We start from the raw sequence: 12,411 nt of genomic DNA, 5'->3' as shown, positions 1-12,411 counted from the left end.
TTGATTATTTTTATTTTAGGAGTACAAGAAATAGTCAATACTTATTTTCGCATAATTTAAAAAATTAGCTTAATCCCGCTATCCACAATTTTCTTTCAAATCCAACAAAAGATTGCTCTATCCATAAAATTTAGCTCTCCATTGTTACATTTAAACTTTCCAAATTAACATCTTATTACCTCCTCAGGATTAACTTTATATGAATTTGAACTTATAAATTTATCAATGATATTTTGAAAATAGAGTACTTACATATCTTATCAATGTTCTTAATACTCTATTCAGCAAATTTCTTTTCATTTTATATATATATTTAGTTATAAGTGAAAAAATACGGAAGTGAGAGATTTTTCACGGTATGAAGCAGGAATATACTATTCCGAACTTTGAAGTCTTTGCACAGGAAAGGATCCTCTTGTTTATAAAAGGCATCATCATTCGCAGATCTTTAGTACTAGAGGGTGTTCCTCCTCCTAGTTCCCACCCGAAATACCTTGACCTTACTTGCACACATGTCAATGGTCCTTCCTGGTCGGAAAATCCCTTCTTGTTTCCCCGCTCCTTTTCCGGGCCGCCGCCTCCTCCTCCTCCTCCTCCTTCTACTACTGCTTCCGCCACTAATTATCGCCAAATTTAGGATTGGACCTTCGTCAGTCAGTGTTCCCACCGTATGGACGCCCAGTAAACCTTACGACATCAATATAACCAGCAAATCCGGTTTCAAAGTCGTGCTTTCCAGGCTAAACTCAGGACCAAGTTTCTTTTTTGGCTCCAGGAGCTATGAAACATCTGTTCGCGTTTCATGCCGTTTTGGCGTGTATATTTTCCAACCAACACAAGACATAAAAACCATATATCCATGGTCAGTTTGGTCGGTTCAGCAAGAACTGATGAACGACACTGTCCAAATGCGACTCACCCAGGAAGGCGATTTAGTTTTACTGGGTGCCGACGGAAAAAAAATGTGGTCCACAAATACTGCTGGCAAGTCAGTCGTAGGCTTAAACTTGACTGAGGTTGGAAATCTCGTGCTCTACGACAGAAATGACACCATCGTTTGGCAGTCTTTCGATCACCCTTCATACGCAATTCTTCCTGGACAGGAGCTACGTCCCGGCATGAAACTAACAAGGACATCTACTAAGCAGGATGGGACAGCGCATGTCTACACGTTCACCACCGATGATCAGATAGGCTTTGTCGGATCTGTAAGGGTAGCCAATTCTCCCCAAATTTACTACGAAACAAGCAATGTGAGCAAAATGAAGAGTGACAATGGACAGGTTGGAGCACTTTACAAGAATGGAACCTTCGGTGAGTTTGAATTTTCCCTAACATTATTGCCTCAGTTTATCCTTCTGGGGTCGGATGGGCATCTAAATCTTTATGTTTATGATGAGCACTCCACTAATTGGATGCCAACGGATCTTCTTATGGATCGAATTGGTGCTTGCACCTATCCATTCGCGTGCGGAAGTTATGGCATTTGTTCATCTGCCTCTCATGGCTATGATTGTCTGTGTCCAAATGAGACACAGCAAATTGATGCAAGGGCTTCATCCTACGGTTGCAATCACACCTCCCCATTCTCTTGTGATTCACATGATAACACTTTCGCAGAAGTTGAGAACATCACCTTCTTTGCTTTGTCGTACAATAATATTAGTCCAAACATCTCAAACACAACTGTGGAGAGTTGCAAGGAAGAGTGTTTGAAGAAAGGGTGCTCATGCACAATGGCACTATTTCAAAATCAAGCCAATTTGTTTGGTGGAGACTGCTATTTATTATCAGATTCATTCTCCCTCATAGACGACTCATATGGGGGGTCTTCCATCTTAGCATTTATCAAAGTCAACCATAGTTCAAACACACTGATGTCGTCATCAATCTTTCTGAGAAAGAGAAGGGGACGAATAGTGTTAATCCTAGGGACTACTGTTGGAGCAGTTTCTATGGTCTTAGTAAGCATATTTGGGATTTCTATTTTAAGTAGGGTGAGAAGAAACGATGTCGAGGATGATGATCTAGACTTACCAAGACTTCAGATAACTAGATTCTCCTATGAGGACTTAAAGGCCATGACAGAAGATTTCAACATCAAGCTTGGGGAAGGAGGATTTGGCTCAGTGTTTTTAGGAACTTTACCCAGCGGAGGTAGGATTGCAGCCAAGCGTCTTGATGGTTTTGGTCAAATAAAGAAGTCATTCTTGGCTGAAGCCGAAACCATTGGCACAATACATCATGTCAATCTAGTAAGACTATTTGGATTTTGTGCTGAAAAATCATTTCGGCTTTTAGTCTATGAGTACATGTGCAATGGTTCTCTTGATAAGTGGATCTACCATAAAGACCAAGAGTTTGACCTCTGTTGGCAAGTGAGGAGAAAGATCATCATCGACGTTGCCAAGGGACTAGCCTATCTCCATGAGGAATGCCATCAAAAAATCATTCACTTAGATGTCAAACCCCAAAATATACTACTGGATGAACATTTCAATGCAAGCTCGCTGATTTTGGATTGTCGAAGCTAATTGAAAAGGACCAAAGCCAAGTCATGACGACCATGCGAGGAACACCAGGTTACCTTGCTCCAGAGTGGTTAAGCTCTGTAATCACAGAAAAGGTGGATGTGTACAGTTTTGGCATCGTGATGTTAGAAGTCCTATGTGGGAGGAAAAATGTGGATCGTTGTATGCCGAGTGATGAAGTGCATATGTTGACCCTTTTCAAGTGCAAAGCAGAGCAAGAACAGCTACTGGACATGGTAGATCAGTCCAGTGGTGACATGCAACTGCACGGCCAAGAAGCTGTCAAGATGATGAAAATCGCAGCATGGTGCTTGCAAGATGATCATAGCAAGAGGCCGCTCATGTCTCAAGTGGTTAAATTCTTGGAGGGCTCAGTTGATATAGAAGATGGCTTGAGATACAGCTTCTCAGTTCCTTCTAATCATGGTGGTGATAGTGTCGATGATGCTACTCAGCTATTGCCATCAACATTATCAGGTCCTAGATGAACTAGACTAGCTTCGGATCTGAACTCTGATGCTTAAGTGGGGTGGCTTCTTTTGGCGTTTCTACCGTATATATTTTTTGTCTCCTTGTCGTACTTATGATTCCAATACTTTTTATAGAAATTCTAAGTCACTTGTCATTTTCGTTAATTAGTTTAAAGGTCATGGTATTAATAAAGATTCCAACCATGTATCAGTTTGCAATAGACAATGCTCAGTTCCATCACTCTTTGTTCGTGCTGATTCTTGTAGGATACCTATCGTAAATTGCCAAACTGTTTGTCGCTGTCATGACTACGGTAGATGTTTTTTCTCATTTCCAAACAAAGGATCAGATTGACAAACAAAGCACGTGGTCCCGTTTGAATTGTTTCTAGGCCTCATTCATATCAAAGACAGCATAAGATTACTGAGATGTAACCTGCAAGTTTTTTTATCCCAACCCCTAGTAAATGAGCAGACTGTCAAATAAGCATTCCGTTCCTCTGAAAGAAAGAATAATGACTTCTCTAAATCAAGATGTGTAATGCGTCAGATGTCCTCATTAACGTATTGAGCACCATAATCTGAGTAAGAAGATGTCTGGCTGGGATGGATCCGAAACCATCTGTAGAAAGGGTTGCTAGCAGTAGCGCCAAAGAGAAGTACCACATCAAGAATCCCAGTTCCAGGAGAAAAATGGGTAAATTTGGCTAGCTATGGTTTGAGGAAATCTCATGGGTAATGGCGTATGCACATTTCGCCTAAGGAAGGAAAATCTGGAGAGAATAGGATTTTGCTCTTAGTTGGAGACAGGAATGTAGATTATCCAGAGTTTGGAATAGCTGAATTACAGCTAGAAAATTTACACCATTGGCCCACTGAAAAAGAACGATTGGCGACAAGGTGGAGACAAGGAAAGTCATTACCTTGAGGAGATACCACGTATTTTTGCTCGCAATGGCCAAAGCGGAGGCAAGCAGAATCACTTCGCTCTTTTGAATCGGACACGGACGTTTAAAGTTGACAATGGCAAAAGCAGATACCACGTGTTTGTTCCCCTGAGCTTATATCCATGGCATTCGGACACGGCTTCTGATGCAAAGGCTATACAATTTTACACGCGCAAATGCGAAGTGAACAGGCAAAGGATCGCCGGAGTTGGCCGTGAACGACGGTCGGCGCATGCCTGGAAGCAGCAGCTCGAGTAATTTTACTCCGGCGCCAGACCATGAGTCGCCTCCACGGGACTACTTCTTCGATGTTGCTCGCCCGAGTCTTACTGTGCTTACACGTGCTCTTTCATACCGAAGGACTCCACCAGTAACTACAAAACGGTGGGATATTAATGGCTTGGGGTGCGTATGATGTGGTGATTTTAAGTCGCGCACAGCAACTGCTTGATTAAATGCCTGACAGGCTCTCGGAGATGAGTAACGAGTATGCACTCTTGCTTTTCATTGTTTTTGCGTGCTGAAATACGTAGTGGTAAACAGGGTCGATTTGATCAGGATGGTGTTTGCAAGATGATTCTTGTAAGAGTCCTTCCATGTTTGCATTGGTTAATTGCTTTGAGGGATTAGATAGTTAGCTCAAGTCATTACTTCTCAATTCCTTCCAGTCGCAGCAAGCAGATGGTTGACGAAATTACTTAGCTATCAGCCTTGCAATTATCAGATTTGAGGTGAAGAAATCTAGCTTTCAATATAAGCTCTGTCACTTCAATGGATAGCCCCCTTTGATAGTGCTAAGCTTCTCTGCTCATTCAGATCACAATGATCACATTGTCAATCAATCTACCGAGCTAGCCTTGCAATCATCAGGTCCTGGATGAAAAGAACTTGTTTCACTTATAACCTCCTACGAATTAATTCTCTAAGTGCTCTCATTGCAATATTAAACCTTTGGTAACAAGCCTTCCTGTCAGATAATGATGTCAATGGGGTAAATGAGTTTCATTTGCAAACATTGGAGCTGACATAATCTCAAAGGAAAAAGAGGACGATGAAGCATGGTCAAAAGGCAGCATTTAAATGGATAATCCAAGTAGAACATTTTCTTTCTCTGCTTTACATGCCTTGGTTTGTTGTTCTCGAGCAAACACTGAGCCACCAACAAGTCTAATGTAAATTGTTTGAAGATGCTTGTTGACCTGTAAAACGTCCATTCTGATCAGCTTCATTGAAGCTTCATGAAAATGCCTCGGTCACTTGCTTCTGGTTGAGTCTTGATTTCTTGGGCTTTCCATTTTAATTACAGCATGGCCCCTTGTGCCTCTGTTCGATGACGGGTGACTTGGAATGCTATCAAGAGACGGCTAAGCGACACATCTCCAAATTGTGGGATGGACTTCCAGTGGGATGGCAGTTTTGCTTTATTTTCCAAGATTTTAAGCATGTAGAGGACCACCCTAGGCTAGAATATTACAAGCGTTCTGCTCTTTCATTCCACCATGTTCTTCTACTCTGCCTTTTCATTTGGGCCATCGTGGGATTTTATTGCTGTGACATGTGAACACATTAGGTGTCATTGATGGTGGAAACAATTTCTTTGTTTGAACAGTTTCCTTCAGTTGATAATGATGTTCTTGTTTGTTTTTCTAAGAATGTCTATTCTTTCCTGCGTGTAAAAGAAAACTGTGCTAGATGCATTGTCTTGATGGTTGCTCAGTTCTCTACTATTTGTTTTCCCGTTATCATTCATCACTGAGATCTACCTGAGTTCTTGTTGAGATCATCAGCGACTAAAGCAGGTTGTGAAGAACCTAAAAAAAAATTTGTAAATCAACTGCTTCAGGAACACAAAAGAGAACTTTTCTGTTTTAAAAGAAAGAGATTAAAAGGTGCTTGATATTACTTTTTGACATTAGAAAAAACCGAACATCTTGGATCTTTATATTTTTTCATCAAGATAAAACCCAATGTTGATAAAGATATGTACATCTTGAGATATGGAATTCCATGTTGCATGCTCCATAGACTATATGAATTAAGATTATCATTTGGACCGTTGTTGATGATGAATTCGCTTTACGTGGTCTAAAGATCACATAGTGTCTTTTCAGAATTCTTGTTAATGTGGTATATCGAAATGATCAAAAGATTTTGAACAATTGTTCTCAAGAACTCACATAATTAGAAATGAGTCGTTTCATCGCTATGGATGGGTTTACCATCCAATTCTTTGTAAATTATATAAAATATGATTGGGCAATTCTTGTACATCTAATGAAATGTCCGGCGGTTTTAGTTTCAAAGAAGTTTGACCCTTGATATTCAATCCCTTGAAAGGAAGAAAATAACCCTTGACTATTATTATACAAGGAAAAAAATAAGAAAGTAAATGTTAATAACGAAAACATAGCAAAACAGTTAATGTTGATCAATTAAATGCATCAGCTCATAAATAGAGGATGGATTTGCTATTGTTATTCACGAAGAAAATAATTAGGGACGGAATAAAATATAGTCAGCTTGTTTCATCCTTAGTGGTTCTAGCAAAAAATTAACAAATTTCAGAGGAAATTATGAATTTTCTGCTTCGAGGTTTAAGCTGTTTAGATTAGAGAAAATACTTCTAAAGTTTTGTTGACCAATTGATGAAAGATGAAAACCATATAATCTAACCAATCACGCGGTTATGTCATAACACGCCATTTGGAACATCATGAGAATGGGAGGTTTAAAGGTTGGCTTGTGTTCTCGTTACTTACTTCTAAGAAGGTTGACTTCGTCAATAAAAGTACTGGAAATCAGATGGTAGTACCCAGCATGCCCATTATCAATTGTCGTGCATGAGATGCCTCTCCACTTTCTTGAAATGAGCGAACGTAAGAAGTATGACCTTAAACTCTTACATCTCTGAAATGTGGGACGTAAAAAATTTGGAGTATTTGCTTGAAAGAGGGAAGAAGAACTTTTCTCCTCAATTGGGAGCTAAGGCGTGTAGAAATAGACATATTAAAATAAGGAGCGCAGTCTTGTCAGCCCATTAAGGTTTCTTGGTAAGTGGGGCGACCCTCTATGGAGCTCTTGAGCTCTTGGGTTGTGGTGAGGTACTATCTTAACCACTGCCATATCTATTGTCATTTGTCATGTCTAGAGATGCCTCCCACTTTTTTGATATGAAGGAATGTGGATTTTTTTTTTGACTGTTTTAAGCCTTTTTTTATTCACAAATAAATCAAAAAAAAATTTCATAATTTGAATAGATTTACTTTCTCTTGTATCATGTATACTTGATATTCAAAAATTGAAGTAGTTCGAATCAAATATGCATAATAAGCACTTGTTAACATGGGATTGACTGACGGAGAAATTTTATCACTCAATTATTTTTTTTGTTTATTTGATTTCACAATCTCTCACACAGTAATGTTCATATAATTACTATTGATGTGCGTTCAATTTGGTTTATGATTCTACTTCAGCATTATTACCCAAAAGTCGTGAGACTAGTACAACGCGGAAAGAAAATACCTGTCTGTGTGGAAGATACATGAATTAACCAATCAAAAGGCAAATGTTGTAACGCGCAAGAGGACGTTGACGCCCGTTGTGGCCTTTCTGGGGTCCGCAGAAGAAATGGTGCATTCTGAAGGTTTGAAGATTGGCTCGTGTTCTCATTACGTTTAAGACGGTGGACTTCGTCAATAAAATGGCTGGGATTCTCACACGGTGTTGCCACACCATGCCTTTTGTCATGTATCGAATGCAACTACAATTTTATTTATTTATTGATTTAACCCTTCTTTAATTAAGAATAAATTAAGAAAATCTCATAATTTTGAGTACACTTGATTTTTCATGTATCATGCGTATTCCTTATTAGAAATTTTGAACCGGTTTGTACTAAATATGCATAAATGCTTGAGAGCATGACCATCACCTAATTGCCTGGACATAGAAGTTTTATGACTCAATTTATCTCATATTCACTTAATCTCACAATCTTTTCAGTGATTATGTTCACACTTTGTTGCTTATTCGATTTGGTTAAGGATTCTCCTTTCAACATATTTTTCTCGAAAGTCGTGAGATTAGTACAACGCGGAAAGAAAGTACCTATCTGTGTGGAAAATGCATGAATTAACCAATCACAAGGTGATGTTGTAACGCGCAAGGGGGCGTTGACGCCCGTTGTGGCCTTTCTGGGGTCTGCAGAAGAAATTGTGCATTTTGAAGGTTTGAAGATTGGCTTGTGTTCTCATTACGTTTAAGACGGTTGACTTCGTCAATAAAATGGCTGGGATTCTCACATGGTGGTGCCTCACCATGTCTTTTGTCGTGTATCGGATGCAACTACATTTTTATTTATTTATTGATTTAACCCTTCGTTTATTAAGAATAAATTAAGAAATTTTCAAAATTTTGGGTACACTTAACTTTTCATGTATCATGCATGTTCGCGAAATTGAACCAGTTCGTACTAAATATGCATAAATGCTTAAGAGCAAAATCGTCTCGTACTTGCTTGATCTCACAATCTTTTCGGTGATTGTGTTCACGCTTTGTTTCTTATATAATTAATATCAATGCATGCTCGATTTGGTTTAGGATTCTCATTTCAATTTATTTTACTTGAAAGTCTTGAGATTGGTATTACAATAAAAGAATGTGCTTGTATATGTGGATTAAAGATATGGCACGAACACGATTTTCCAAATCCATATTCATGTAACTTGTTCAGGTTTAGTCTCATGAGTTATTTCGTTTATGGTGTTTCTTTCACTTAGAATTATTTGTCTAAAGAAAGCTTTTTCATCTTTAAGAAAATGTGTTACTCACGTACAAAACAAATGAGTCTTTCCCTATCTCCACGTTTGGTTGATTGGAAGATCGTCCAAGTTTTTGTCAGAATCAAGATCCCACTGATTATTTTTATTTTATTCGAAAAGGTTATCATGGTGATAAAGCTGGTATAAGGCAAATAGAAGAGTCAATGTAGTAAAGGAGACGAATAAGACTTGCAATAATATTTATTTTGCTAACTCATTAAAAAGAATTCTAAATTTTCAATTTAGCATTTTCTTTTATCATACTCAGTATTTGCCGATTAAAGATCATAATTCAAATGATTTTGGTGAAAGATACTATTATTGATCGATTATTTTTATTTTAGGAGTACAAGAAACAGTTAATACTTATTTTTGCATAATTTCAAAAATCAACTTTATCCCGCTACCCTCAATTTTCTTTCGAATCCAACAAAAAAATTTGATCTCTATTAATTAAATTTAACTCTCCATCGTTACCTTTAAATTGTCCAAATAACATCTTATTACCTCCTTAGGAATAAATTTATATGCCTTTGAACTCATAAATTAACCAATGAATAATTAGTAAATAGAGTACTTACATATCTTATCAATTCTCAATACTCCATTCAGCAAACTTCTTTTCATTTTATGCATTTATTTATTTATTAGTGAAAAATAAGGAAGAGAGATTTTTGACAGTATGAAAGCATAAACTATTCCGAACTTTGAAGTCTTTCGACAGGGAGAGGAAAGAGACCTCTGACCTCTTCTTTATAAAAGGCATCATCATCCGCAGATCTCTAGCATAGAGGCGTTCCTTCTTCTAGTTCCCACTCAAAACACCTAATCTTACTTGCACAAAACTCAATGGTCCAACCTGCTGGGAAAATCCCTTCTTGTTTCCCCGTTCCTTTTCCGAGTCTCCTCCTCCTCCTCCTCCTCCTCCTACTTCCGCCACTAACCATCGCCAAATTCATGAATGGACCTTCATCGGTCGGTGTTCCCACCATATGGATGCTCAGTAACCTTTACGACTTCAATACAACCAAAATCTATACCTCCTCCGGAAATTATGTTGGTGTTCGTTTCAAGGTTGTGCTTTCCAGGCTAAACACAGGACCAAGTTTCTTATGTGGCTTCATGGACTCTGGTGGTGGAAGCTGGTCTTTTCACCTGCTTGTTTTCCAACCGACACAGGACATGAAAAACATCATACCATCGTCAGTTTGGTCGATTCCTCACGAACCCATGAACGACACTTCGCAAATGCGACTCACCAAGGAGGGCGATTTAGTTTTACTGGGTGACGATGGAAAAATTATGTGGTCCACCAATACCGCCGGCAAGTCAGTGGGAGGCTTAAACTTGACTGAAGTTGGAAATCTCGTGCTCTACAACACAAATGATGCCATCATTTGGCAGTCTTTCGATCACCCTGTAGACACAATTCTTCCTGGACAGGAGCTACGTCCCGGCATGAAACTAACCAGACCGTCGAGTGCGCCGGATGGGACAGCACTTTTTTACACGTTCGCCACCGATGATCAGATAGGCTTCCTCGCATCTGTAAGGGCAGCCTATTCTCCCCAAATTTACTACGAAACGAGTAACGTGAGGGACATGAAGAGCGACGATGGGCAGGTTAGAGCACTTTACAATAATGGAACCTTCGGTGAGTTAAAATTTTCCCCAATATCTTCAGCTCAGTTTATCCGACTGGGGGACCATGGGCATTTGAAGCGTCATGTTTATGATGAACACTCCAAATTTTGGAACAAGGCGGCGGATCTTCTTGAGGATAAATTAAATAAATGCGATTATCCACTTGCATGTGGTAGTTATGGCATTTGTTCAAATGTCTCTGATGACTCTGGTTGTCGGTGTCCAGACGAGACAGAGCCAATTGATGGGGATTCGTCCTCCAGTTGCAATCGCAGCTTGCCTTTCTCTTGTGATTCACACAATAACACTTTCGTAGAAGTTGGGAAGATCACCTACTTTGCTTTGTCGAACAACGAAATTAGTGAGGACATCTCAAACACAACTGCGGAGAGTTGCAAGAAAGAGTGTTTGAGAAAAGGATGCTCTTGCAAAATGGCACTATTTCGTAACCAAACAATTTTCTCTAGGGTGGACTGCTTTTTATTACCAGAGCCATTTTCCCTTATGGACGACCCTCTCGGGTCCTATTCCACCACGGCATTTATCAAAGTCAACAAAAGTACAAAGACACCAATGCCATCATCAATCTTTCGAAGAAAGAAAAGGGGACGAAGAGTGTTAATCCTAGGGACTACTGTTGGAGCTGTTTTGCTATTCTTGGTAAGTGTATTTGGGATTTATATTTCAACTAAATTGAGAAGAAATGGTGTTGAGGATGATGATCCAGACTTACCAAGGCTTCAGATAACTAGATTCCGTTATGAGGACTTGAAGGCCATGACAGGAGATTTCAACATCAAGCTTGGGGAAGGAGGATTTGGCTCAGTGTTTCTAGGAACTTTACCCAGTGGTGTTAGGATTGCAGTAAAGCGCCTTGATGGTTTTGGTCAAATGAAGAAGTCATTCTTGGCCGAGGCTGAAACCATTGGCACAATCCATCATGTCAATTTGGTGAGGCTACTTGGATTTTGTGCTGAAAAATCACATAGGCTTTTAGTGTACGAGTACATGTGCAATGGTTCTCTTGATAAATGGATCTTCCATAATGATCAAGAATTTGATGTCTGTTGGCAAGTGAGGAGAAAGATTATCCTCGACATTGCCAAAGGACTAGCCTATCTCCATGAGGAATGTCATCAAAAAATAATTCACTTGGACATCAAGCCCCAAAATATTCTTTTGGATGAACATTTCAATGCGAAGCTTGCTGATTTTGGGCTGTCGAAGCTTATCAATAAGGACCAAAGCCATGTCATGACAACCATGCGAGGAACACCGGGTTACCTTGCTCCAGAGTGGCTGAGCTCTCTTATAACGGAAAAGGTAGACGTATATAGTTTTGGTATTGTCATGTTAGAAGTCCTATGTGGGAGGAAAATTGTGGAGCGCTCTTTGCCAAGTGATGAAGTGCATATGTTGGCCCTTTTCAAATGCAAAGCAGAACAAGAACAACTACTGGAGATGGTTGATAAGTCCAGTGGGGACATGCAACTGCACGGCCAAGAAGTTGTCAAGATGATGAAAATCGCAGCATGGTGCTTGCAAGATGATAGCAGCATGAGGCCCCCCATGTCGCAAGTGGTTAAATGCTTGGAGGGCTCAACTGATATAGAAGAAGGCTTGAGATACAGCTTCTCAGTTCCTTCTGGTCATAGCGATCGTAGTGTTGATGATGCTTCTCGGCTATCGCCCTCACAATTATCAGGTCCTAGGTGAACAAAACCAGCTTCAGACATGAACTCTGATGCTTAGATGGGGTAACTTCTTTTAGTGTTTCTGCCGTATAAATGTTTTTTCTTGTAGTCGTACTTATGATCCCATAATTTTAATGAAATTCTAAGTCATTTTTTCATTTAATCGGTTGAAAGGTCATGATACAAATAAAGATTCCAACCATAAATCAGTTTGCATGAGACGGTGCTCAATTCCATCACTCATTCTCGTTGAAATCCAAACACATGAGGGACATCAAGGCAACCTTTCCTGTAAGATACCT

The 12,411-nt window shown here is 39.4% G+C and overlaps 2 protein-coding genes and 1 pseudogene across 2 annotated transcripts; all 3 read left to right on the top strand.

Moving 5' to 3' along the window:
- Positions 1-512: 512 nt before the first annotated feature.
- LOC120286689 lies at positions 513-3,113 on the top strand (annotated as a pseudogene).
- Positions 3,114-9,620: 6,507 nt separating this feature from the next.
- On the top strand, positions 9,621-10,827 carry LOC120286688 (EP1-like glycoprotein 2). Its single transcript, XM_039299073.1, has 2 exons — positions 9,621-10,610; positions 10,732-10,827. The coding sequence occupies exons 1-2, from the start codon at positions 9,621-9,623 to the stop codon at positions 10,825-10,827; spliced, it is 1,086 nt and encodes a 361-aa protein (XP_039155007.1).
- Positions 10,795-12,160, top strand: LOC120288673 (G-type lectin S-receptor-like serine/threonine-protein kinase SD2-5). Its single transcript, XM_039302765.1, has one exon. It carries the CDS (start codon positions 10,848-10,850, stop codon positions 12,129-12,131), a length of 1,284 nt encoding a protein of 427 aa, XP_039158699.1. The 5' UTR covers positions 10,795-10,847; the 3' UTR covers positions 12,132-12,160.
- Positions 12,161-12,411: the final 251 nt, after the last annotated feature.

Source organism: Eucalyptus grandis, chromosome 1, assembly GCF_016545825.1.
Source record: "Eucalyptus grandis isolate ANBG69807.140 chromosome 1, ASM1654582v1, whole genome shotgun sequence".
In the NCBI taxonomy this organism is placed as follows: Eukaryota; Viridiplantae; Streptophyta; class Magnoliopsida; order Myrtales; family Myrtaceae; genus Eucalyptus; species Eucalyptus grandis.
The sequence above is the reverse complement of the archived record's forward strand: the minus strand, read 5'-3'. Positions and strand labels throughout refer to the sequence as shown.